Raw genomic sequence first — 24977 nt, 5'->3', positions numbered from 1 at the left:
CCGCGCTCGCCGCCGGAGGGCGGTCCGCCGCCGCCGCCGCCGCCCGGCTTCTCCTCATTACATCTGTTGCACGCCTTTCTCCATGAAAAGTTGGTATTCCCGCAGTTGGGGTTGGGACAGCGCCAATCTCCCTCCCGGTTTCCGGAGGGCGGGCCGCCGCCGCCGCCACCGCGTCCTCCTCCGCCGCCGCCGCGACCTCCGCCTCCTCCACCCCCGCGACCACCGCGGAAGCCGCCACCGCCGCCTCCTTTGCTGCCGCCCCAAGTATTCTGACGTTGGGCCAGGGACACTTTTATTGTAGCTCCATTAAAGTCTTTTCCGTCGAACCATTGTATGGCAGAAGATGCTGCATTGCTGTCCTCGTAAGTCACCGTCGCCTCCCCTTTGGGCTGACCGGTAGCTTTGTCCTTATACATCCAGACTTTAGGTCTTTGTGTTTTCTTGTCAGTCTGAAAAATAAATAATTTGCTCGTAATACTGATTTTTCTAGCGTTCTCAGAGAGGCAAATAATATGATGAAGTATTTTTTACCTTAATAATGCCAATAGCACCAAAGTGCTGACACAATTCGTCTTCAGTAGTAGATGGGTTCATACCCTGAATGAACACGGTGTCCTCCTGGGTGATCATATCACTGCCGCCCCCCCGGTCTCCGCCGCCGTAGCCGCCTCCGTTGCCACCACCTACACAAATATTGATTATATTTTCACAAAACATAGCAGATACATTTACATACATATAGACTACCCATTTAACTCTATATTGTGCAGTATTTAGTCGTAAAGATTTAAGACATTAAAATTTTACTGAGCTACTTTCAAAATAACTCAACCCGACATACATTTTTACACCTCTTATTTTACTTAGTACCTTATAACCTTATGCTTTTAGAAATTGTCCTTGTAAACCAAAATCACCCACTCTTGTAAAATAAATAACAATTTAATAACCAACGCTGTTACAAAGAGTTGACATGACTGAATTGAAATTAACCTCCAAAATCATATTTTTACTAAACCATAAAACCTTTCAATATATTTTAAGAAATTGTATCAATTTACATTTATTGTAAAATATTTATAGTATCGAAACAGACATCCAAATATTTTAATTTGAAACAGGGCTGCCAAATGAAGATACAGTGTTCCTGGAGTTATGAGTCACCACTTAACCAATGAATAATGGTGTAACAAAAGAATTTTGACGAATATAAAACCTCTTAATACATTAGATAATTGACTCAATACCAGTTACTCTGTATAAACATGTCATCCAAAATGTCGACCCCCTCACAATTTGACTGTTGACAACAATCCTTTTATTTTACCACATTGTCTGTTGATATGTTGTAACATTGATGTATAAGGTATGAAACTAAATTAATTTAAAAATACAGTCAAACTATGTAAAGAATAGCTTGTGTTTCCAATCAGAATATTTAACTAATATATTTATGAGGAATACTTTAGTTGCAAGTTTCCTATTTTTTTTTCTGTTACTAAAATGAAAGCAAGAAGATAACTTTTTAACTTTATATTATGCACATGTTTTTGTCGAAAATGTATGCCACTGTTGTTATATTACTTTGCTGTTAACAATTTATAAAAATGTTAAAATGTAGAAAGGGTATTGTAGGATGCCAAATTTTTTAAAACATGTCAACAGGCATAAGAAACGCTATAGATAATTTATATGATGAATCCTGTTTGGCAGCCCCTTTTAAATTACATATTAAAAATATGACAACAGCACCAATCGCTTATCGCGAGGAGCTTTACCTTTATTATAACCACCCCCCCTGCCGCCGCCACTAAAACAATAAGAAGACCGTTTAGTTTACACTGGGCAGGCTGGGGGCTCACTGACACACCAACGGCGCACGCTGACGGTTTGTCACCTAGGTACCGTTTAACCAGTAACCTCACACCATGGATGGATCCTTTTCTTTACCATATCATAAACCTTGACACCTTGAAAATCTTTGAACTGTTGGAGACAATAATGTTGCACACTTTGTAAGCATATTGCACACAAGTACAAATCAATAGTCAATGTATATCACAATACAATAATTTAGTCCAATAATAATATTTAATAAAATTGTATGAGGAAATTATTAGATTTAATTTACATGAAATTAAGTGATATTCTAAAACCATTATAAAAAAGTAATCCTTGTGTCAACATATTGTATGTAACCCATGCTTTAAATAATATATTTGGGTCTAATGAAGTTTTTCTCCATGCACAAAAGGAATTGTTGAATTTTTACAGCCCATAGAAGAAGTATTACACCATAGACTTTATTCCTTCTATTGCTATATGCCTGAATTAGACATTATGTAGTTTCACAGACTGATTCCAAAATAGGATGAATCTTATAAATATATTTTTTAACCAGCCTTTAGTAAAAATGTTTCCTGCAATTCATATAAATGATACTCTTTGCTTTATATATGCACTTTCCTCTGCTATATACCAAAATTGAGAACATATTTGCATATCTTCTGTATGTTGAGCATTATATGCAGTGGTGATCACTTCCATTCAACATCAGTTAAAAATACCTTCTTTATGATTTCAATCATAAGAAAAAGATGTACTTCATACAAGTTATTTTAAGTTGTTTTTGTAGCATCCAAAACAACTATCAACACTAAACCCTCATTCGTACGGGAGCTTTATATCGCGCGTTAAAAAGCGTTCAAATCAAACAAATGCATTTCCATGTACTTTTTATACATTGACCTGCGGATCAGCTCACAGTTCACATGTGTGAAGCGGATCAGTGAACTGGATCAGCTCAATTTGTACCTGCATAGAGATAGAGATTGGTCGCTCAACGACTCATCATCTGAGTTGCAGCTTGTTGGCTCCCATAGTTAAAGTACATCATATTAAGCAGTGAGCTGCCTATATAGTTTTTGAATCGCAGCTGATTTACACAGGTCTATATAGAAGCGCCTTTATACCGCGCATTATTGCATTTTGAACAATGCACAAACGGAACAAGAGTGATTAAAAGTGTTTGTCGCTCAAGAGCCAACACTGAGTTTCAACGCGGCGTTAAAAACACGCTCGTGCGAATGAGGGCTAAGATATAAAACCAATACTGTACTAGAACCAATAAATCTCTAACTTTGTCGACAGTTAAATTTTTGTTGTTATACCATGTCATAGTTGTAATTCCTAAATCTATACCATATATACAACTTCCCTATAGTTTTAGTATGATGATTAAATAGTTGCTGCTATACATTCTCTAAAATAAAAAGTAATTGGACCCCAAACTTTGGAATCACATGCAAATACTTATTGTATTAATGTTCAGAAAATATTACGATATAAAACAGTGTTACACAACATTAATAATCATGCCAATAACTGTAGAAAGTTAGTAAATAAATATATTTGGTATTTTGTACCATTTGATGCATTCATCAGCTAGCATTGGCCCATGGTGCTAAAATGAATACTCAACCACTGAATTAACTCAATTATTTTTTGTTAGAAGTTTTTATTAGAATTTCATGGTGTTTCCTATAACTTGAGAACCTGAACTTAATGGTTTCAGACAATAACAGTATTGGATGGATTCAAGATAAGAATGATGTAGTAGCAGTACTACCAAAATGGTGGTCTAGTAAAATATATGTAAAACATTTATCATTCAAACTGATGATACATAAATATTAAAGTATGTCATAAAAAGGAAACCACCAATATCTTGACTTATTATAATAAAAAGTAATGTTAATATGACTTACCCATATCCACTATCTCTATTTCCACCGTCTCTATTGTAGCTGGAGCGATCACCCCCTCCATATCCCCGGTCACCACCAGAGTAACCACCGCCGCCTCCCCTGTCATTCCCACCATAACTGGAGCCCCCACCACTCCGCTCGCTGCTATAGTTGCTTCCCCCACGGTCACTTCCGCTCACATTGTAGTTGTTACCACCACCACCGGCGCCGCCGCCACTGTTGCGGTCATATCCTCCGCTACCATAGTTTGAACTATAATTTTGACCATAGCTATTGCCTGATTGACCGCTACCACCATAATTACTTCCTCCTAAAACGATTCATTAAATTTAAAAGATGACAACAATGCACTAGATTTAAAAGTTAACTAAAGTTATTTTAAAAGATTGTAATGTACATAGCATCAAGTTCGTTTACTATGTTTCTTAACTGATCATTGTGCAATTTAGTTAAAAACAATTTTCGCTTCACATATTCAAAGTAAAGATGATCTAGCAAACACTCATACACTATAATAGCATAAATAAATATTTTATTTTCAATTTATACCTACTTATCGTAGGTCCAGATTAACAAGTAGCAAATTACATTTGTATATAGATATATAATTCAGCGTTAAAAAATCAATAAACCTGAGCTTTGGGAATTCCAATCTTGACCGGTATTTTGTCCAGAATAACTGCCCTGACCCTGATTGTAACTCCCTTGTTGACCACCGCTATAGTTATTATCCCCAGAAGAGGCTGCTGGTGGTGGAACGGAATATTGAGACGAATATCCTCCGCTGTTATAATCACTTGATGAATAGGCTATAAAATAACATAAAATACACGTGAAATAACAGATAAATCCATGTTCAATGCAACTCAAGCTTGAAAGTAAAACTTACGGTCCCCCATTTTGTGATGAAGTTATCAACTTTGTAAAACAAAGATCACTGTTTGAAGAACCTTACTAGTACTTACAAACCGATATTTTTAATTTTGAAAACGATAATCGTTTGTTCGATGGCGGCTCAACGCAAAGCCAAAAAGCCACGAACGATTGATAAAATGGCGGCAATACAGGCGCACGCCGCTAAACAGGAAATGACAAGAAGGAAGAAAAAAGAAAATCTATTCCTTTCTCTATGCCCTTGTTTTGAGTTGCCATTTAATATTTCCAGAAAATGCTACATTTTCAAAACAGATAATAAAACATCGGCTCAATCTTTTAATATTGTTATTTGCATATATATGTGTACCTCATAAAACAGTACTGTTTATCCCTTCACCATAAATAATAATAATGGTAATTAATAGTTTTCGCAGAAAATAGAAAACCCATGACATGTTGCGGAAAACCTACAGAAATATCTATTGGCTACAGCAAAAAATTCGCATTCGAGAGAATGGGACAATATATTGTTGCACGAATGTTTAATGCAATGGGAACACACGGTTAGACCGTGATTTTATAATTCGATTTATATAAAAAGCAGACCATCTAAATTTGTTCACCGCTGAGTTTAGAACTATGCTCATCTATTGATCTAACAAGGAAATTTTCGAGAAAGTATTAGTATCGACAAAATTTGTATGAAATTTGTCAATGTACTTTCACCTGGTTAATTTTGTCGATGCTAAGTTTGCATTTTCGTGCTAGAGCCTAAGTGTGGGCGGTGGTCAAAATTAGAAAGATTAGTATGCCGCTTAGTATGCGTATGTTGTACCTTCTATGCATACATTGCAAAAACAGTCTTTAATAGAGGCAAAGGCATTAAAAATAATAACATAAAAGAATATTGTTTTTAGATTTTATTTAATGGGTATCTAAGTAAGTGATAATCATAATATTCTCAAACTTGTTTTTTCAGTGTTATGCTACTAAATTAAGTAAAATTGCTGAACATAACTTTGTGGAATGTTAACAAATCGGGCTCCACATTTGAATTTGTGCTGTATAGTGCTGGCTTTGTACTGGTCCTAAAAGAACAAAAAACCTCTTTAGTAACTTAATTCAGTAAATTGATGGATTGAGGGTACAATAGTGAGGTCACATGAAATCAATAACAATACACATAAGTTTTCTGTAAATAAAGTATTAAAAATTAACTCTTCAGGTTAATTAGTTCAACGGAACATGAAAAATAGTACAATAACCATGACATAAATAATAACCTTGATGTAGCAGATGTTCCTGATCTTGGTGTTACCAGCAGGCAATTCATTGGTTGGCCATCTAGTTGGCGATTGTGATACAAATCAACTGCTTTTTGGGCATCTTCCAAGCTATTGTAAATCACTTCAGCTGTGCCTGGCCGAACCAGACGAGATTCTAACATCCCCCCTACATCACCAAACAATTCCTGGACAACAAATACATCTTTAAAAATCATGTAAACCATAGTTTCAACACATCTACATTTAATACTTAAGTAATAGTTATTAATATATAGGAAATACTAGCTGACCTCACTCATATTTAATGAGCAAATTAAGGATTTAAAATTATTCAGTTATTTTTTTTTATTATAATTACATTTCCTAATTCTCGATTAAATGCGTTATTCAATCCACTATTTGGATAGCTCAATCGCAAGCATAATGTTCGAGACATTTCTGAGGTTACAAGTGGTGTAACTAACACACCTTTGTTTCATATTTATATTTATTGATAGATGATAACAAAATGTTTCAAATTATTTTTTTACATTATAGAAATTGAATAAGCCTTTTCAATTCTTACCTCAATATCTCCACCTGTAACTGTGTTACGTAAGTTACTGACTATTATTCTGTATTCCAGAATAGGCTTCTCCGTTCTATCGTCTTTTTTCTCAGTTCGTAAAGCAGCCATTGGGCGTTTTTTAAGTATAGATGGTGGCCTAGGTGGACTTGATTCTTTTTCAACAATGGCCGTTCTGCAACATTAAACATAAATAACATGTTACTTAAAAAAAAAAAATACAACTGCCTAAAAAAAAAATGTATAAATTTTTGAAAGATGAAGGTTATTGTCAACAATGTGTGCAACACACAGTGCAGGTAAGTACTAAAGTTTTATAATACCTCTGAATAGAAGTGCTTCTGTTATGATCATAGTTATGAGCAATTATCTTGAAATGCAAGTTAGTCTTCTGCTTTGATAAGGGCATTTCTTCATCAATGATTTCAATATCATTTTCTACTGTTCTTAGTATAGGTTTTAATGCCGCTTTATTGACTGAAATCGAAATTATAAATACAATAATAATTGTATAATTAGATGATTGATAAAAACGAATTAAGCACAACAAACATTTACAGTGGTATATATATAGGGTTAAGAAATATTACAAATATCCACTTTATGCTTTCCTGATACAATACTTCATCTAAAGTTTATTCAATGGAAATGAGAAATAATAATAAACTTTTTTAAAAATATACCCTTATAACACTGTTATCACAGGCTTTACTTTGTCCCGGAGGCCTAATTTAGTCCTCTTTCCCTTCCCACCCTTTTTCTTATAAGGAAGGGATGGGAAGTGGAGGTGGACTTTCCGGATGAGAGGATGCATGGAAAGGGAAAATATTTTTTCTCTGTGCATCCTCTCCTCCGTCGATTAAGGGTGGGCAACGCATATGCGATTTCGTGTGTCTATGGGCAACGGTCACTTCGCTATTTCAGTGATTTCAGGTGGCCGCTCGCTCGTTTGCCACCTTATGATATATAAAAATAGACAACATGCACAGACATGGTTGTATCATATAAAAATAAACTTTGTTTCCATAGACATTAAATTTCATTGTCACTTAAATGTGTATTAATAATTTCTCATATCCATTGAATTTTACCATACATATACATACTTATCTCAAGTATACTTATTAGTTATATGAACTTTAACAATCATTTGAAATTAAAGTGATTTGAAGTAAAAATTTCCTTTTACATAAAGCCACTTTTATCTTGGAGAGTTGGAGGCACTAAGTGCAACATGTTAAAAAAAAAATTATAATAAAATTGTACCTATTGAATGAGATCCAAAAGTATTGTTTACAAATCTTCTGTTATTACTGTTTTGTGTTTGGCGTCTCATGTATTTTGCACCTTTAAGAGGTTGTGATGTCACTTGTCTAGATGGATCAATAAAAACTGTAAAACAGATAAAATTTGATTAATAAAAGAGAAGATTTTAGTGCATTAAAAACAGAAAGAAACTTTGCATGTGAGTATTACCTCTTTCATTTCTAGTTTTCAGAAATAAATCTCGACCTTGAAAACTTTTTCTATCTTTAACTTTAGTCATTGCAAGCTGAAAGTGATTTCAAATTGTAAACAAGTATTTTGATAGAATCATTATAACTAAACATTGTTTTATTGTTTTACACTTGGACTTAACCCAAAAGAACACAATAATAAAAGATTTAAATCTATCTTATTTTGGCACATACAGTATTCTTAAGTAAGCGACGCATTTCAATATCAATTTGTACATTACACTTACTCTTTTCTCTCTCAACTGTTGCAACTTTAAACGAGCATCTTTTTGCCTTGCCAGTTCTGCTAATTTTTCTCTGGCATCTGTTATTTGAGTTCTTTTCCTGGATATGATTTTATTACGAGCATCAACTATTTTATGCTTTTGAACTGGTATTTGCTGTTGGGGAGGTTGTTTTTTTATCTTGCCCTTATACCTGAAAAAAATACATTGTGTTCTAAATTCAATTAATCTTTTCTACTGGACTTATCCAGTGGATAATTAGATATGGTTTATTGCAAAATGAAATAATGCGGTGTGAGTCAATAACTATTTGTGAAAAAGTTGCATTTCTGACAATTGGAGTTTAACATGAATTTTACCTGAAGTTTTCTTTCTTCTTTTTCTGTATTATATCATCCAAACTCATTTCCATGTGAGAAGTCATTGCTGGAATATGCACAAACGTAAAAATGAGCAAATACCAAGAGAAATGTTATGCTATTTGAATACCTAGTTTTGGGATATATTATAAGAAGGCTTAGACAAGAATCAGAATATTGTCTAAATATTTTCAAAATATTCGATCATTTAAATTTTAAAGCGAACAAACTCGGTAGGTTTTAATTTCATATAACATAACATACATATATAAATGAAATTAAAATGGAAAGAAACGATTTCAGTAGAATGACCAGAATGTCAGAATTGGTCAGAATGCAATCAGAATGGCTTGTCTATGGCAAAGAATAGGTATGCAGGTTTGCAATTAAAAATAAAATATTTTCTAAAGCGTAAAAGAATAGTAAGTATTCTTGGTGGTAATGAAGTACCTATAAGTTTTCGACGTGGGATAATTTCGAAAGCATTTAGGCAATTTTTGATTCCTGGTTACCCTAAAAATTTTATATACTCTTTGCTCAAAGGGGTTGCTTGAGGGAATATATCTCTGTGGCGTTCCATGTCAAATCAATGTCAAAAAAGTGCCAAAAAGAAAAGAAGAGAGATCTTTCTGAGACTGTAAAAAAATTGCTTTCAACTCAGACACAATGCAATAATTTTTTAAAGCGTTAGTTGTTTAATGTTATTCACGAAATACTTTGTTTTCATAGTATACATAAAATGCTTATATGCTTAATCTTAATTGTTAACTTCTTGTGAAAAGAGTCTCGACACGATTGCAAAAGTAGTCCGAGGATAAACGTCATTATTTTTAAGAATCGTCGTATCACCAATTTGAAGTTATCATAAAATCATAATGGAAATGGAAAAAGAAGAGGGCGAAATGAGTGATAATGAAATGGAAGTGGATGATATTGTCGTGCCTGCTATGCAAGATATAGAGAAACACACTGTGGTATAAAGTGTTCTGTTGTTATATGTGACTAAAACAGGTAAGGTTATACAAAGAATTTATAATCAATTTTTATTTTTTCGTTTTCAGTTATACAAGAAAGAAAAGAATGGTTTAGTTCTGGAACTACTCGAAAAAGTAGATGCTCATAAACTTGAAGAGAGGGCAAAACGATTTGGTTTTAGTCTTACAGGCAACAGAGTTGTGACACAAGAGCAAATTGATGATCTGTACAATAATTTTGGTATAAAAGAAGGCAACGAACGGCATTTTCGATTTGATACTTTACACTTAGCTGGCATTGATGGACTTTCCACCAAAGATATATTTGAATATCTTGAAGATTATAAACCTGTTGCCATTGAGTGGATTGATAATAATTCATGTAAGTTTGTTCTTTGTTGATCAATATGTAATATATTTATATACATAAAATTAGTGGAGTAGTATTTCTAGGATACCATTTGGTGTTTGATAATAATTTAGTGAAACCTGATATGCTGACTTATGAAAAAATGGTGTACTTTTACATAAATTTAGATTACTATTTCCTAATTTTTAAAATGGCGATAGTATTTATAGTAAGATTTTCTTTTTCAGGTAATATTGTTTGTCAAGATCATATAGCTGTTGCTTTGGCACTATTACTTCATTCACGGGAAATAACAGATGAAGATTTAAAAGAAATGATTCATGAAAAATCTTCTTACCACTGGCGAGAAGGTTTACCACATCCCAATGTGGATATGATCTTGATGAGATTTGCAACACATAGTGATAAGAAAATTACTAAAATAAAATATGAAAAACAAATTGCTCAAAGTATGGATGATGGTAATGCTATAAGTAAGAATCCTTGGGGTGACTTATGCATGTCTTGGGGTGTGTATGATCATCAAGAAGTATTTCGCCGTAAATTGCCTCAAGATTATGATGATGATGAGGAAGACAATGATAATGAACCTAACAAAAGGATACAAATAAAAAGTAAACAACTTGCCATGCGTCTTGGAAAAAGAAGTAATAAAACAGAAGACTCAGATGAGGGTTCATCAGATTCGGAGTGGAAAAAAAAATCGAAAACACCCAGAATGAGGATGCATGCTGATGATGAAGAGTGTAAACAAAAAAAGCCTGTAGTTGAGCACTCTGAGGAAGAAAATACATATGCTCCACTTTCCATTGAAGTTATAAATACAACAAATGACTGCACACCTCGAACAACATTAAGGGTGTCCGAAAAATTTAAAAGTAATGCTAAAACAGATAACACGTTTAGAAAGAAGAGCTTAAAATCTAGGTTAGGTGCTAAAGTACCTGCACGAGATCCGGTATCAAGTGATGAATCATCAGATAATTCAGATTCACTTATAATGAGCAGAGTCCAAAAAGTTAATAAAGTGCTTAAACCACACAGCTCCAGTGTGTGGTCTAGATTAGAGCTGAAATCTGGCAGTGTGGAGGAACCTAAAGATTTAAGACAAAAATTAAAATCACGGAAACAGAAAAAACCTGATGACTTACGAGATGTTTTAAGCAAAACCAAACAATCAAATTTAATCATTGAATTAGACAATAGAAATAAATAACTTTTATTAAAATCTTTCACTTTTATTATAAACTAATGGAATCCCACTATGCATTGGATGCCAAAATAATATAATGTTGTGATATTGAGATGTTCATGTAATCTTGATTATTAAAAACATGCAATAGCCTTGAAATAAAACAAGAGGTTGTTATAAACATATTTTTAATAATAAAAAAAGAATTTGTGCTGGTTTGTGTTAAGTGCTCTTATGACTAACGCATATATTACCTTTTTCTGTGTAGTTTAGTTTTTGTTAGGGTGTAGTGTATAATAAGTAGCATTAAATATTGTGATCTGAATAAACTTTTAAATCTTTCATAAATGTATAAAGCAACATATCTAAAACTATAATTAATTCGGTACAAATTGAGTATTTTAAATGGCTTTATGTGTATAAAGTTAACTTAAACTTCTTACAAAATTTTATAATGAATAATGAGAATGTGGTTTGATTTATATAAAAAAATGGACACATTAAATGCAGTTAAATAAACAACCTCAAGTTCTTACAGGTTTATATGGTGGGCTACATTAATGACATAAGCCTATGTTAAGTATAGCTAGTAAATGTTAGTAATAGCACAGTTAAGTTTAAAACTTATAAATAAGAAAAAGAATATTCGAGAACCTGATACCGCGTGCAGCGGATAATAAAAAAAAAGATAACAATATAAATTGAATTGTTAAGCAATAAAAAGTAGCAAGTTTGAGCGCCATTAAATAGAAAGATGAAAACTTTCGAGACATCGTTTTTTCTTTTTTATATAATGTTAGATAGATCTAGTTTTTTTATACAATATTATCCAAAATATCAATACAATCTCTGTACAATGATTATGTCATTACAGGTCAATATTGAAGTGATTTTTTTCAAATTTTATTATAAACTATATAGAAATCTGGTAGTAGTACCCGGTGTGTTCAATAACATTATTAAGAAATTTCATTAAGTAAATATTGATATCTTTTAAGAATAGTCAATATAATAAAATCAATTCATAGGAAAAATATTTTTGTATTTTTTATACTTCAAAATTACCAATCTGGGTAAAATGAAATAAGTGACCCAGAAGGTGTCATCCTATATGTGAATGTAAAAATGTTTTTCCCATAAATTGTATGTTACAAATCAAACTATTTTTACAAAACAGATGTAATTTGACATGCAATTTGTGCTCAATTCTAAAATTAACGATAATTATTATTAATTATGGACAATTTATTATAATTTAATTAGGAATTAACTATATTTCATTGTTTTATTTTACCTTTACTTATCTTGAGTTGTTATCCCCCTTTATTTGAAATGTCTTTATTAAGCGTTCAACGCTATTCAGTAATGTTTAAAAGTACTATATTAATGGGTAATATAGTTTATATTTAATTATACGAATGGTAGAGTTTTCATCTGTCATACTATAGAAATAGATAATAAGCAGACATAAACATTTTACAATATTTACAAATATAGCAGCCGAAGACTAGATGTAGATTTGAATAGAAACTTGAAGAAAATATAGTAATTTTAAAATTTCCATGAGCTATATTTGATGATAATTGTTATTGGTATATTTTTCTAGATATGTAGAATAGGCTTGTGTACCAAATTTTGAAATATGTTTAATATTTGAAAAAAGTATAATTAAATAGTGTATTTTGTGTTTCCAAAAATCTATGTCTAAGTCCGCGAAAACACGATGACGACCTTCATGATGCTATTCATCTTGTAGATAAAGATAGACAAGAATCTAGTGTCTTATTTAGCTCTATGTTTACATACATCTGAGAGAAGTAATCCCGATAACAGCGCCTGTTTCAATGTGCCAAATAAGTTTGTGGCACTATATATTTTTAAGCGGCTGTCCACAATCGCCTAGATGTCAATATTGAATATTCTATAATACAATTTTATTTATAACTAAAATATATCAAATACGTTAAAGGGAATGTTTTTTTGACATTTTGGGTTTTATTATATTGTTAGTACATCCAAAAAGATTAACTACTAATTGTCCAAAATTCGATCTTAAAATTTGTCTAAATTGTCGAAATGTTCATTATAATGGATTACGAATGAATGATGAATATTTCAGTCTTATTAAGTACGTTTACTTACAATATTAATATATCTCTTGTTTAATTAGTATAAAAATTGTATAGTTTAAATCTGTTTGTCGATTTCGCTTTGTTGTTAATTATTTTGGTTTCTTTTCTTTTTCAATTTTGTCATCGTCTTTTTTCTTGGAAATTAATGTGTGCTTTGCTTTCTTTAATTGTTTTTTCACCTTATCCTTGACCTTGCTCTTTTTAGGGCTGACGATAGTTTCCGTCGACTTAATCGATGAAGCATTTGAATCGCTGTTCCTTTGAGCTGAAATATACCATAAAATTATTTAAAAATTTATTATTGTACATATTGTGTATTATATAATTAAAAATTATAAATTAAAATGGTTACTATTTTGTAGAAGAATTACAATAAATTTTGTTTGTACTACAGTTTTTTTAGAATATTGCATAGCAGACTTTTACTTTGCTTAGTTATTTTAGAACTTATTAAAAAGAATGTGTGGATGCTGACCTCGCTTAGTGGCGATGGAGGCTGCGATGGCAAGGTCCTCCTGGCGCTCGCGACGACGCTCGGCCTCTATCTGCTGCACCAGCTCGTCGCGCAGCCGCACGATCTCCACCAGCCGCGTCACCAGCTCCTCCTCGCGCGCCTACGAACACATCTTACTGACCTCACTAGTTTCACAAGTTTTGCCGATAATGGTCTTTGTACAATCAGCTGCATAAATATGTATACATTTTAAAAGCTTCAGAAACTGGTATACTTCTTCAGTCTCAAAAATATTATGCGCGCTTACGTTTGTAGGCTTCCGACCATGAATACGTGTCAATGACGAATACGCGACTTTATTTTTGAAACCGAAGAGGTATTCAAGTGTCTAGTTTTGAAAATGTATACATATTAATGTAGCTGATTGTACTAATACAGGGGTCGATACATATTTTTCCAAATCCTAGAAAATACATGGGAAGAATTCCCTAACTTTCACCTATTGCCTTTATAAACAAATATATTGAAACATAGCTAAACATTAATCCTACAATTAAAAGCAATATTTATGTTTATATGCGCACTAAGATAATACACAACACTTTTATCTTACCTTATCAGAATCGATGCGATTGACGGCGGGCCTAGATTGTATGATTCTGATTTCGTGTTCAATGTCCGCTTGTTCTTGCTCTAATCTTTGCTGCCGGCGACTGAGTATGAAAAAATAAAATTTTTAAAACAAAACTTAATATAATAATTTAAAAATAGGTAAATAAAATCATATCTACTACTGGTACTGGCATAAAACAGTGATAATTATTTTATAATATTAGCTTGAGAAATAACTTTCAATCTTACTTTGGCAACCTTTCTATGCTTTATTTACATAAAAGCTGACGATTAATTTTGTACTTACATGTACATAAGTTCTGTCTGTTTTCTAAACAGGTCATTCTTTTCGTTAACAAGTTCACACAGCTGTATCACCAAGTCTTCGATTTCTTCCTGAGGCACCGCCACCGCTTCGTCACCTGAAGAATGTACGTTGTTAGATACGTAGCAAGAAAAATTGTCTCAACATACCAATGTTTGAAATGATTACTACGTCAATTATCAATTGCATAAAACAAAATTAAACATACATCTGGCTGACCAACACCAAAAAGGAAGAAAGAGAAGTAGTGCAAGGAAAAATAAATTACAGCAAACATTAAAATAAGCACAACCTTTCTCTTTTTGCAGATTCTATAACAATATATGTATTAAGCACATGAAAATTAACATTTGCTGTAAATAGTTTGTAATAAAAGGTGCAGGGCGCAGTAATTACCCTCACACTTGTCACGTATCATCTGTTCTATGAGCACGCCCTGGCGCTCGAGGCCCAGCTGCTGCGTCTCCAGCAGGTCCAGCTGCACCTGCAGCTCCTCGCCCGACAGCTGCAGCCGTACTGCGCGCCGCGCCGGCAGCGGCAGCCCCGGCGCCGGACCCTTCACCCGACGGCCCACCGTGTTCACTTCTAACAAATGTAGCAATGTTAGTATGATATCCGACTCGTGGTAGCGACGAACTGAGGCTAAATAATGTGTAACATTTCTAATCACAAGTAACTCACGCTTGTATTCCAGGCATGTAGACATGGATTACCACATTTTAGAGAAACAAATAGTATAGAACCAGATGAGGTGTGCGGATAATGGAATAATAATTCTTTAATATCTAGGCGGCCCAAGGTCATTAGTACGTTGTGCAGTACCCTCCTCTGTATCTAAAATTGTGTTCTGCGTACTCGTGCGAAGTTAGCCGTAAAGATATGTGAAAACTATAATACTTACATTTCTGTTAGTGTAGTTTGTTCTGAAATATAAAGTAAAAGAAATATGCAATCACCATCGGAAGCACCGCTACGAGTGCCGGTCGTGTCCACACCTTTTTCCATAGACTCCGCTCCACATCCGGAGAGAGTGGAAATACTGTCCGGTGGTGTCGGCGCATGACGTTTCTTTTTCGATTTAGGTGTTATAGTGCCAATTGACTTCTAAAAAAAATTCAGATGGATGAGAAACTCTAGTATTATCGGCTAGTCACTTCTAAATCAAATAACGATAAAAATTATAAGTTTTTAATCTGTAAGTTCAATGTAGAGAATTAACAATTGCTTAAGATCTGGCAGTGCTTTTATAATCATGTGCATTCATATTATTACACTATTATCTTACATCATATGACAAATGTTTATTGTTCCTATTATTCTTTGCCAAGATGCGTACATATAGATTTTTATAGTTATCCTTTGTTAAATCAGATGGAGAAAAAACGTGATTTACGATTTCATAATGATATGAGATTATTGTAATAGCAATAAATGTAAAGCATTTTGTGTCGTTGTGACTATCAAAAAGCTATTGTAATGCGATGTCAACTTCAAGGTTATTATCAGACTATGATTATGGCGGGAGTCATCAACTGTTGGACATAATATTGTACGGCATTTAACCTCTAAAAACCTGATACAATTTCGACACAATAACCTTGGATAACAAAGCGCGCTTACAAATTTTATTTCATTTTGAAATAAATATATCGACGTTTTTATATCCATGAAATATACATATATTTATACGAAATTCAGTTTTCCAAATATTTGTTCAATTAAGGTATGTAGTTAAAAAGAATATTACAAAAAACCCACAAATGTTTCATGATTATTTTTAATCAAACGTAAATTTTTATCAATTTTTTAAGATAAATTAATACTTTCCAAAAGTTCGATAACGGTTCCTACAGCCAGATATGTATAACATATCAAGCGGAACTGTACATATTTGTATACATACGGAATGTAACATTATTAAATATATGAAATTGTTCGTCTAGTCACGCACGAACATTACAGTTGTGGAATCTTTAATGTAAGCGTCGACGAAAAAAACTGTTCGTAAATTCACAGAAAAAAACGTTACATACTTTGCCCAGTTACAATATTGTTGCAGTAACTCTAAAATAAGTAATTTTGTATCATCCGTGTAAATCACTTTTTTTACAAAAGCTTATTTATATGGTTCTCTAGTAAATAAAGGTTGCGAATTAATTTCCAGAAAAACATTTAAACAAATTTTGACAATTAAAAAGCTTTCTTAGTTTTTATTTTTTCTACGCTGTCTTGAAATAATAATTCGGAAGCGACAGATAAATGTACCTATGTACATACCAATGACTAATTACCCAAATAGATGTAGATTTTGATTAAGAGTTTGTGCGATTTTCATGATTTATCATATAAATAATATTTACGTATCTTTTATTTAGATCGGAAATAGTTGATACAAGTTGTTGATAACGATAAAATTCTTTGTGTTTCTTGGACCTAGGACCTACAAGTTTGATATAATATGGTGGATAAAAAAAAGCTTTTTTGGATACTTAACCGTTAATAAAGTTTCCTTAAAACCTAAATATTCACTAGTGTTTTAAAAACTACACAGCGTTAAACTTACTTGATCAGAATAAACTGTAGAAGTGTGGGAACTTAGCGATGATATACTGGCAACATCGTCCATAGACACGGACATTGAATTCCTGTCCACTCTTTGTGCTTCGCTTATGGTGATTGCTGGCGGGGGCGCTGGTGCTTTCGGTTTTTTACGTCGCGGAGTACTTGACGGTAGATTTGGAGTACTCGTTGCCATTGATGATTTATACAAACTAGAACTGAAATTGTTATATTTAGTAAACTCCAACAGGATCATACTTTAGGGTTCTGTACCTCGAAAGGAAAAAAAACGGAATCCTTACTGAATCACTGAAGATCACTGTGTTGTCCGTCTGTCTGTCTGACAAGACCCTTTTTTTAATATTTACATTTTTTTAAATCATGGTATTTTATTAAACAATTTTCAAATTTGTAGTGTTGCATACTACGCCATGTAAACAATTTAATTACACATTTATTGTGTTTTACGATCTTCACAATTTTTTACTTATTACTTGCTTCATAATTTGATAGCAGGTAACGATAATAAAATTGTCATTTATATAAAGATACCATCTTTAAATCAAGGCTAATTAATGTTTTCACGTGTTACGTGAGGTACTTGCGTCATCAAATATAGAAAATTTTGTTATTGCAGGCTGTTAAAATGCTTTAGAAACACCAACGACTAAGATAAACACGGAAAATCAAGTTTTTCTATTACATTCACTTGCTATTAAATATAACAAAACTTAACCTTCTTTTACAGCCGAATTTATAATCTGTAGCTATCCGGCAATTTTTTTTAATTGCCAGTCAAGTTAAAAAAAGATAAGTTTTAGCTTCTCCTCTTTTTCTATATAAAAACCTATTGAACAACAAAAAAAAACTTACCTTCTTTGATATGTCTCTTCATCTGATGACGGTTCTTCTCCATCCGACCAAAAAGGGTTGGAGGGATTTTGTGCTACGACATGTCTTTTCCTGTGAAAAAAATAAATAATACATTAAGTGCTACCAATTCGCATTAAGAGTTCACTTTGATACAAGAGATCTTAGTAGCAAGGCATGTGTTATGAAATATAGAAAATAATTATAAAGTTTGGCCAATATACTAACATTGGTGTTTGTAATTCTTTGTTTTGTGGCATTTGGACAGCGGGAACTTCATCTTCGTCATCACTACTTCCGAAAGGGTTAGTACTAACTCTCTTAGGTTCTTCTTTAGGTATTACCTGAAAATATTTATATTTATTATTTTTTATTATCTAAAAATATAAAAAAATAAAAAAAATTACCTTTTCATCTTCGTCGTCATCGGAAAATGGGTTCAAATAATCTGGATATTCTTGATTTTTTACAATAGTCTTATTTGGTAATTCTTTTTTTACACCATTTGTTGATTTATCTATTGATGTGTTATGTTTTTTTCGTCTCGGTGGCACACTTATACTTTTCTCCGATTCATCTTTAATGGAATCTTTAGTTTCTAGCATTACAGATGTGTTAGAACTAGATATGTTTAGATTGGATTTAGCAAGTCTATTATCGTCAGTTATATTACTTTCCTCCTTAGGTTCTTCTAGTTTGTTACTTAATTTGTCATCATAAATAGAGGATTTCTCAGTAGTCAAATTAGTGTCTTCTTGTTTTGGTTTCTTTTCAATATATTCAATGTTATTTGATGCTGTCTCAGTTTTTAAATTGTCTTCTGCCAGTTGTGTTTGTAAAAAATTAAATTTATTTATATTGCTCTTGTATAAATTATCGGGCACTTTTTTATAGAAACTTTCATTTAAACTAATATCATCTTTCAAATTGGTTGATTTGTTTAGTTCCATATTTTCAACTTTAGAAGAAAAACTTTGTTCTTTACTACTATTATCAATATCTAAGGATTTATCTACTTTAAGCTTATCATTAGTGGAATCTTTTAAACTAATATTTGCTAGTTTATGTTCAATACTTGTGTCTTTTTCTACATTCTTTTCAAACATGCTTATTTTATCTGCAAAAAAGAAATTAACAAGTGACGTGAAAATTGTAAAATCCATTCAATATTTTTTCTAAATGTTTTTTACATACATCATGTTGAGTTCTATTTGAGTTTAAATAGTTTAGTAAAATTATTAATGGACAATACAATAATTTATGTATTGGTCATAATCACAATAATTAATTTAATTTTTTTTCATTATTAAAAAAAACTCATAAGTAGATTATTAAAAAAATAAAGGTTAAAGAAATGGATGGTAAAAAACCTTAGTGATATAAAATGTTGCAATAAAATGTGCAAACAGACACATGCATTGCAAAATGTTTTCTGTTGTCATTGTTAAATATACAGTGTGTTACTCATAGTAAATGCTCAAAATCAGTTTTTCAAGACATTTTTAGAATTGTTACCTTACAAAATGATATAGGAAAATATTTAACACATAAATAAATGAAAAACAAACAAAAGATGCTGTTGATAGTAGTTCTTAATGACATGCAATTTGAAAGACACAAGATAGGTATTAAATGCTCACCTAATACAGACTGTGGCCTGGTCTTAAGTCTTTGACTTACTTGCTCCTCATTACAGGGGTCAGCTTTTGAATCACTTGCATCTCCACTATATGCTAACATTCCCATCTGGTCATTATTATTGAAAATCTTTGTTGAATTGAAATTCTTTTCATTTTTGCAAGCATCACAACAAAACTCTGATGTATCATCTACTTGATAATTCTTTGGGTTCAAATGGCCAGAACACTTTGAACATCGGAAACATCTTCTGTGGTAAAGTTTATGATCCACCATCAGTCTTTGTGCCAAATAGACAGGCAATCCACATGCAGCACATTTGTCAAGACCTGTCTTTCCAAATCTTATAGGAGTCTACAAGAGTGATTACAGAGTAAAAGAATCTAAGATATAGTAGAGTAAAAACTTGCACATACACAAAAGAATAGTGCCAAATAAAGCAGACACAAAAAGAAACATTCTATATGCATAGACAAAATTATAGATATACTTACAACTGGATGCTTAGTTGTAGGAGATGAGGCCTTTGGTTCATTCTCAGTAGCTTTAGTATTTACTGCAAAAAAGGGTATAATATTGCAAATTTCTAAACAAGTAAGATGTAAAGGAGTGAATTTTTATGTATTTTTTTGTTATTTTTGAGCTTAAAATAAATTTTGTACCATCTATCATGTGTGTACTTATTTTATTAAATGTATACTTATTAAGATAAAAATCACCAAAATATAAATTATAAAGCTTTTGAGTATTAAATCACTCACCTGTATGACTAAGGCGCTGGTAAAACTGAGACAAATATGTTAATACTGACAACCTGTCCGGAACATCATTTTCAACCATATCCTCAGGATCCAATAAAGCAGGAATTCCTAAATGTTTTTCGGCTATGCTAAAAGCTAGCTGATTATTTTCATATATATTCTCTGGTTTAAGTTTGGAGAGGTCACTAAAAGAAGTCCGCAAATAAATTACAAAATGTCCAAATGTAAAATACTATTAGAACTTAATAATAATATTTTACATGAGATCCGGCCGAAAATGATGAACTAATGCACAAAATGCCATTCCATTCCTCCAAGATGTTGTCATGTTATCAATCTGTATATTCGGACAATCTTTTACCAATCGTTTGCACCATAATTCTAAAGCCTTAGTTCCTTTTACTTCCGACATTATTGTTTATTTTGTATCACAGGTTTGTAATTTTACACATATCATGAGCGAAGATGGAAGGTTCTGCTATAATGCCTTCTGTTAAATCTCTTACATTCATACTGCTCCGAAATGTTACCTATTCCTTTATAATTAATAGGCCAAGAATTTAAAAGCAGTAGAAAGAACCGTATGAATCACTTTAAAGAAATTATTTTTATTTAAAATTATGTGTCAAAATCATAAGTTTGCTGATGGTAAAATTAGTTGGCAAGGGCAACAGATAATGAATTATTGTTAAAAATGACAGTTGCTGTTTCGTGTAGAAACAATATTTATGATTCAAAAATTTCAAGCATAAACATCAAGTAAACATTGTTAGTATAAGTAAATGTTAAAATAAAATTTCGTTTTTTTATTATTATTGAATGACTATTTTGATTTACAAAATACAACACATGTATTTGCAAGATAAGGCAGTTACCATTTATAGGAAGCAATAGTAGGAAACATGGATTAAAACATTTTGATTCTAGTTTGATAGTATTTAAGTTATTGCTATTAATAAAGTTGTTCAGCCTTCACTAATGAAGTATGCGAAGAAGAAGATGTGACTATTCATATTATCACATTATGCATTCTATTCACAATGTGATCATTCATTCTAGAAATCTTTGTCACTTCATCTACTCATAATTTATAATATGTATATATAGAGATAGAAATCTGATCTAGGCCTTTGTTAGTATATCTAGATAATTTATTCACCACGTTAAAGTTACACTAGTCTTCTAGTGACACGTAAAATCATCGTTCTTCCGTGTGTCACTAAAAAAAGGGTCGCTTTAGTATTTAAAAAATAAATTCATAGAAATGATTTTAAAATAATAGGTAATAAATTACGATAGGATCTTATACCAGCTCTCCTACTGGCTTTTTTTCAAATAGAAATTGATATGTAGTAAGTAGTTGAGAGTAAGAAAAAGAAAAATAAAACAGTAATTTTTGTTGAATGATATTTATTTATCAATTAAGCAATATTTAGTAGCAGATATAATTTCGATGATGTTATCCCATTAGATTTAATCAAAAATTGGCCGACAAATTCCGAATATATCGGGCCTGTATCCAGCAGGACATTGATTGGGAACTGTTACAATGTTTCTGCTCACATTTGCTTCATCCAGCAATTGAAGTATTTCTTCTGCGTCCAAATCCAGTTGTCGTTTTTGGCGATATAATATTTCTGATTTGATGCTTTCGATAATTCTCTCCAAAATTTTGCTTTTACTGAAAGAAAATGCTACAATACAAAGGCTCATCTTTGTTTCAATTTTATTGCATCGTAGTTTCAATAACCTAATGGATGTGTTATTTTCTGTTATCGTTGAATTATTATAAGTGTAAGATAAAACGATTTAAATACGAACTATTTGAAGGACTCAATGAAATCACATTTAATGATATTCCTTTGTTCATAATTACTCTTACTTAGATTGTTCAAGAGCTCGCGGCGTTGGGCTGGTCGGTGCAAACATCCACACGTCACGACACACGCCGTTGATCAACTGTTGACCTGGAGGACAGTTCGTTGGGACCGTGATCATATTAAGGGGAGCATTTTCTATATGCAGTGCCCTGTTGATAAGAAATAATTTAATAACTATGGTATAAAAACATAATATTGCTTTTATTACCGTATATTTACTAACGAGGTGTCGCCCGGGACTCCGTTTGCGCAGAAAAAAAAATTAATAACTAGCCTATGTGTTTTTCCTTTCAGGCTATGTTCTAAATCTGTGCCAAATTAAATTAAGATCCGTTGAGCCATTTCGGAGATACCTTGTAACAAACTTCCATCCATCGAAACATTCGCATTTATAATTAGTAAGATGTTCATAATAAAATTGTGGCGCTAGGTTTAAAGTGCGTAAGTAATGTCTTATTACCGAAAGTTGTTAGGGTTACATTACATTACATTATCTTACATTGTTTTCGTCGTTTTGTCTCAATGATAACTTCATTATCAATTTTCCTACTGCATTTTCCGTATCAAATCTATGTCGTTAAAGTATTAATATTGTTTTGAACAGGATATTGCAAGTATCGCATGATGACTTACGAATCTTCAATATTTTGTGGAATTGGGCTCGTAGATCTGTATCGCCAGATATCGCGACAAACGCCATTAATCAGCTCCTGACCTGGGGGACAGTTGGTAGGCACCGTGATCATGTTCCGCGGCTCATTTTGTTCACTATGCTGTGGACTAAGAAGGTTTATGTGAAAACTTTGTGTCGATAAGAATTGTTATTTTTTTAAACCAATGCACATAAAACTAATGTTCACGTACCAGTAACTAAAGCTTTGGCAGATGAAAAAAACAGTTTATTTATTGTTACTGCTACTCTAGAAGTAGTTATCACTGATTAGCATTTTGGGAACCCAGATAATTAACGGTCACGGATTGTGTAGAAGGAATATTTATTAAAATGTTAATAGCATGTTAATGTTGAAATGCATGAGTTACCATTGCCGTAACACTTGTACAAAAAAGTATTGTTGTTATTCAGGTCATGCTTTTTGAAAAAAAAAAACAGTAACGATATCTTTTGTACAGGTCTTTCGTCAGTGTGAGCTGAGCGGAAACAACAACTTGTACCGAGAAAGTTCGCTAGCGATCAATCATCAATCACCATGTCAATGATCCATTATCAAGATTTCTTATAACATTACTAGCGGTCGCCCGCGACTTCGTCAGCGCAGCGTGCCACCTGCGTGCAACAGCTACCTTCCCGTCATACTCGGTCCGAAGATTATCCGAAACAAACCCAGCCTTGCGGATATACAGACAGACAAAAATGAAAAAAATGGTGTTTCGTTATCAGCAATGCAAATACATCTCGTGTACGAAATAAGATTTTTTTTATCGATATTACAAACGAACACTCAAATTTTATTAGTATAACTTAAAGCAAAGTGTTTCGCCATAATTCTGATAATGTTTCAATATTTTACGCAATATTAGATGTCTTTAAAAATATAGGAACTTACTTTTTAACTTCCACTGGCATGTTAAGTAAATCATCGAGAGACCAAATATCTCGACACTCTCCGTTGACGAGTTGTTGACCTTTTGGACAGTTTGCTGGTACCGTCACCATATTCAATGGTGTATTACCTTTAGGCCGTCCACTTGTCGCAGTCACAATAGCTAAGAATATCATGTATTTTATCATATTCAATTATTTTTTCCCGCTATCACACTAATTAGAAACGTCAGCAAATGTTGCTAATAGGTTATTGAGTACTTCTGATTTTCCAATGCTGTTTATATCAAGTAGATAATTCAATAACATATCAGATAGTGTATCTGGTAGGTGTATATAATGACAAAAGCCGTCAGTCTTAAGAAGGATTAAACTAAATAACTTCAATTGTGATTTTCAGATTTTTGGCGATTAATTCAAAATTTACTATAACTGTAATTCCCTAAGTTAACTCATATAATGTGATTGCACTAAAAACAATTATATTGTTTATTAATACATCTAGGTTTAAGTATCATGTCCGTACGGGCTACAATTTTTCGCAACCCCAAAACTTGCGCGTTTTTGCGTGGGCAATGTATGGTTCATTCTCGGCATCCTAGTTTTTCCTTTTGTAGGTTTTCTCTTGAATGTGTTGTCCAAGATACGACGACGAAAATGTCTCTTACTTTTTAAATATTAATGACAAGGACCTTGTGATTAGGACACAAACTGAGGACACACTTGTTAAATGATGTTGAATTCAAGACCACAAACTTAGTTCTTTTGAATGGCAGTCATTTTGTAAATAGTTAATCGGCGTGCAAATAACAACAGGCTATGGACGAATTTGTAATTTATATTATAAAATGATGTCTTTATATAATAGTAATTTAAATCTTAACATTTGACTGCGCATATTTTCCCAGGAGCAAATAAAGTTATATGGGTACAAAGGACAACAGGACCAATTTGCCAATTGGCCGGTCAATTGCTAAGAAATTGTTTGAATGGTCTTAAGTCGTCATGAGTCAGTTGAATTTAGTACTCTCTCGTCCCTAAGAATAAGATAGAAA

General features: G+C 32.5%; 5 protein-coding genes across 8 annotated transcripts; 1 reads left to right on the top strand and 4 right to left on the bottom strand.

Moving 5' to 3' along the window:
• Nucleotides 1-2: 2 nt before the first annotated feature.
• On the bottom strand, nt 3-4871 carry LOC106128204 (RNA-binding protein cabeza; the record flags this gene model as incomplete). Its single annotated transcript, XM_013326495.1, has 6 exons — nt 4657-4871; nt 4400-4576; nt 3768-4077; nt 1779-1810; nt 532-683; nt 3-449 (listed from the first exon to the last, which is right to left on the bottom strand). Coding segments are annotated over exons 1-6 (1128 nt in total), but the record flags the coding sequence as incomplete, so codon positions are not given.
• Nucleotides 4872-5547: 676 nt separating this feature from the next.
• On the bottom strand, nt 5548-8944 carry Poldip3 (polymerase delta interacting protein 3). Of its 3 annotated transcripts, none has more exons than XM_013326755.1 (9): nt 8859-8944; nt 8595-8661; nt 8239-8428; nt 7971-8046; nt 7761-7886; nt 6818-6971; nt 6495-6669; nt 5927-6114; nt 5548-5731 (listed from the first exon to the last, which is right to left on the bottom strand). In XM_013326755.1, exons 2-9 carry the CDS (start codon nt 8657-8659, stop codon nt 5638-5640), a joined length of 1068 nt encoding a protein of 355 aa, XP_013182209.1. In that variant the 5' UTR covers nt 8660-8661; nt 8859-8944; the 3' UTR covers nt 5548-5637. The 3 variants fall into 3 exon arrangements, with proteins under 3 accessions (XP_013182209.1, XP_013182210.1, XP_013182208.1); XM_013326756.1 differs by lacking the exon at nt 8859-8944 and adding an exon at nt 8725-8852; XM_013326754.1 differs by having other exon boundaries at nt 8595-8872.
• Nucleotides 8945-9181: 237 nt separating this feature from the next.
• On the top strand, nt 9182-12405 carry LOC106128386 (uncharacterized protein C17orf85 homolog). Its single transcript, XM_013326752.1, has 3 exons — nt 9182-9568; nt 9656-9950; nt 10166-12405. The coding sequence occupies exons 1-3, from the start codon at nt 9470-9472 to the stop codon at nt 11152-11154; spliced, it is 1383 nt and encodes a 460-aa protein (XP_013182206.1). The 5' UTR covers nt 9182-9469; the 3' UTR covers nt 11155-12405.
• Nucleotides 12406-12506: 101 nt separating this feature from the next.
• On the bottom strand, nt 12507-21150 carry MICAL-like (protein). Of its 2 annotated transcripts, none has more exons than XM_013326750.1 (14): nt 20742-21150; nt 20482-20666; nt 20215-20276; nt 19723-20074; nt 18490-19199; nt 18311-18426; nt 18086-18175; nt 17217-17430; nt 15610-15757; nt 15050-15238; nt 14636-14750; nt 14330-14429; nt 13738-13876; nt 12507-13527 (listed from the first exon to the last, which is right to left on the bottom strand). In XM_013326750.1, the coding sequence occupies exons 1-14, from the start codon at nt 20891-20893 to the stop codon at nt 13352-13354; spliced, it is 2748 nt and encodes a 915-aa protein (XP_013182204.1). In that variant the 5' UTR covers nt 20894-21150; the 3' UTR covers nt 12507-13351. The 2 variants fall into 2 exon arrangements, with proteins under 2 accessions (XP_013182204.1, XP_013182205.1); XM_013326751.1 differs by having other exon boundaries at nt 15056-15238.
• Nucleotides 21151-21874: 724 nt separating this feature from the next.
• LOC106128272 (uncharacterized) lies at nt 21875-24194 on the bottom strand. Its single transcript, XM_013326580.1, has 4 exons — nt 23927-24194; nt 22995-23141; nt 22364-22510; nt 21875-22162 (listed from the first exon to the last, which is right to left on the bottom strand). The coding sequence occupies exons 1-4, from the start codon at nt 24109-24111 to the stop codon at nt 21955-21957; spliced, it is 687 nt and encodes a 228-aa protein (XP_013182034.1). The 5' UTR covers nt 24112-24194; the 3' UTR covers nt 21875-21954.
• Nucleotides 24195-24977: the final 783 nt, after the last annotated feature.

The sequence above is a fragment of the Papilio xuthus genome, unplaced genomic scaffold, assembly GCF_000836235.2.
Source record: "Papilio xuthus unplaced genomic scaffold, Pxut_1.1 DF828780.1, whole genome shotgun sequence".
NCBI lineage: Eukaryota > Metazoa > Arthropoda > Insecta > Lepidoptera > Papilionidae > Papilio > Papilio xuthus.
Note: the sequence above shows the minus strand (reverse complement) of the source record. Positions and strands in the feature narration are given on the sequence as shown.

Excerpts from the sequence above, each read along its gene's own strand:
- Poldip3 (XM_013326755.1), bottom strand. The coding sequence starts at position 8,659 with ATGACTTCTCACATGGAAATGAGTTTGGATGATATAATACAGAAAAAG. Across the intron at positions 8,429-8,594 it reads AAGAAGAAAGAAAACTTCAG|GTATAAGGGCAAGATAAAAA; the intron begins GTAAAATTCATG and ends TATTTTTTTCAG. Across the intron at positions 6,115-6,494 it reads TTACAGGTGGAGATATTGAG|GAATTGTTTGGTGATGTAGG; the intron begins GTAAGAATTGAA and ends TTTGTTGTCCAG.
- LOC106128386 (XM_013326752.1), top strand. The coding sequence starts at position 9,470 with ATGGAAATGGAAAAAGAAGAGGGCGAAATGAGTGATAATGAAATGGAA. Across the intron at positions 9,569-9,655 it reads ATATAGAGAAACACACTGTG|TTATACAAGAAAGAAAAGAA; the intron begins GTATAAAGTGTT and ends TTTCGTTTTCAG. Across the intron at positions 9,951-10,165 it reads GTGGATTGATAATAATTCAT|GTAATATTGTTTGTCAAGAT; the intron begins GTAAGTTTGTTC and ends TTTCTTTTTCAG.
- MICAL-like (XM_013326750.1), bottom strand. The coding sequence starts at position 20,893 with ATGTCGGAAGTAAAAGGAACTAAGGCTTTAGAATTATGGTGCAAACGA. Across the intron at positions 14,430-14,635 it reads CAGACAGAACTTATGTACAT|TCGCCGGCAGCAAAGATTAG; the intron begins GTAAGTACAAAA and ends TTTCATACTCAG. Across the intron at positions 13,528-13,737 it reads CTCCATCGCCACTAAGCGAG|CTCAAAGGAACAGCGATTCA; the intron begins GTCAGCATCCAC and ends GGTATATTTCAG.
- LOC106128272 (XM_013326580.1), bottom strand. The coding sequence starts at position 24,111 with ATGATAAAATACATGATATTCTTAGCTATTGTGACTGCGACAAGTGGA. Across the intron at positions 22,511-22,994 it reads CCACAAAATATTGAAGATTC|GGCACTGCATATAGAAAATG; the intron begins GTAAGTCATCAT and ends TCTTATCAACAG. Across the intron at positions 22,163-22,363 it reads CGAGCTCTTGAACAATCTAA|TAAAAGCAAAATTTTGGAGA; the intron begins GTAAGAGTAATT and ends ATTTTCTTTCAG.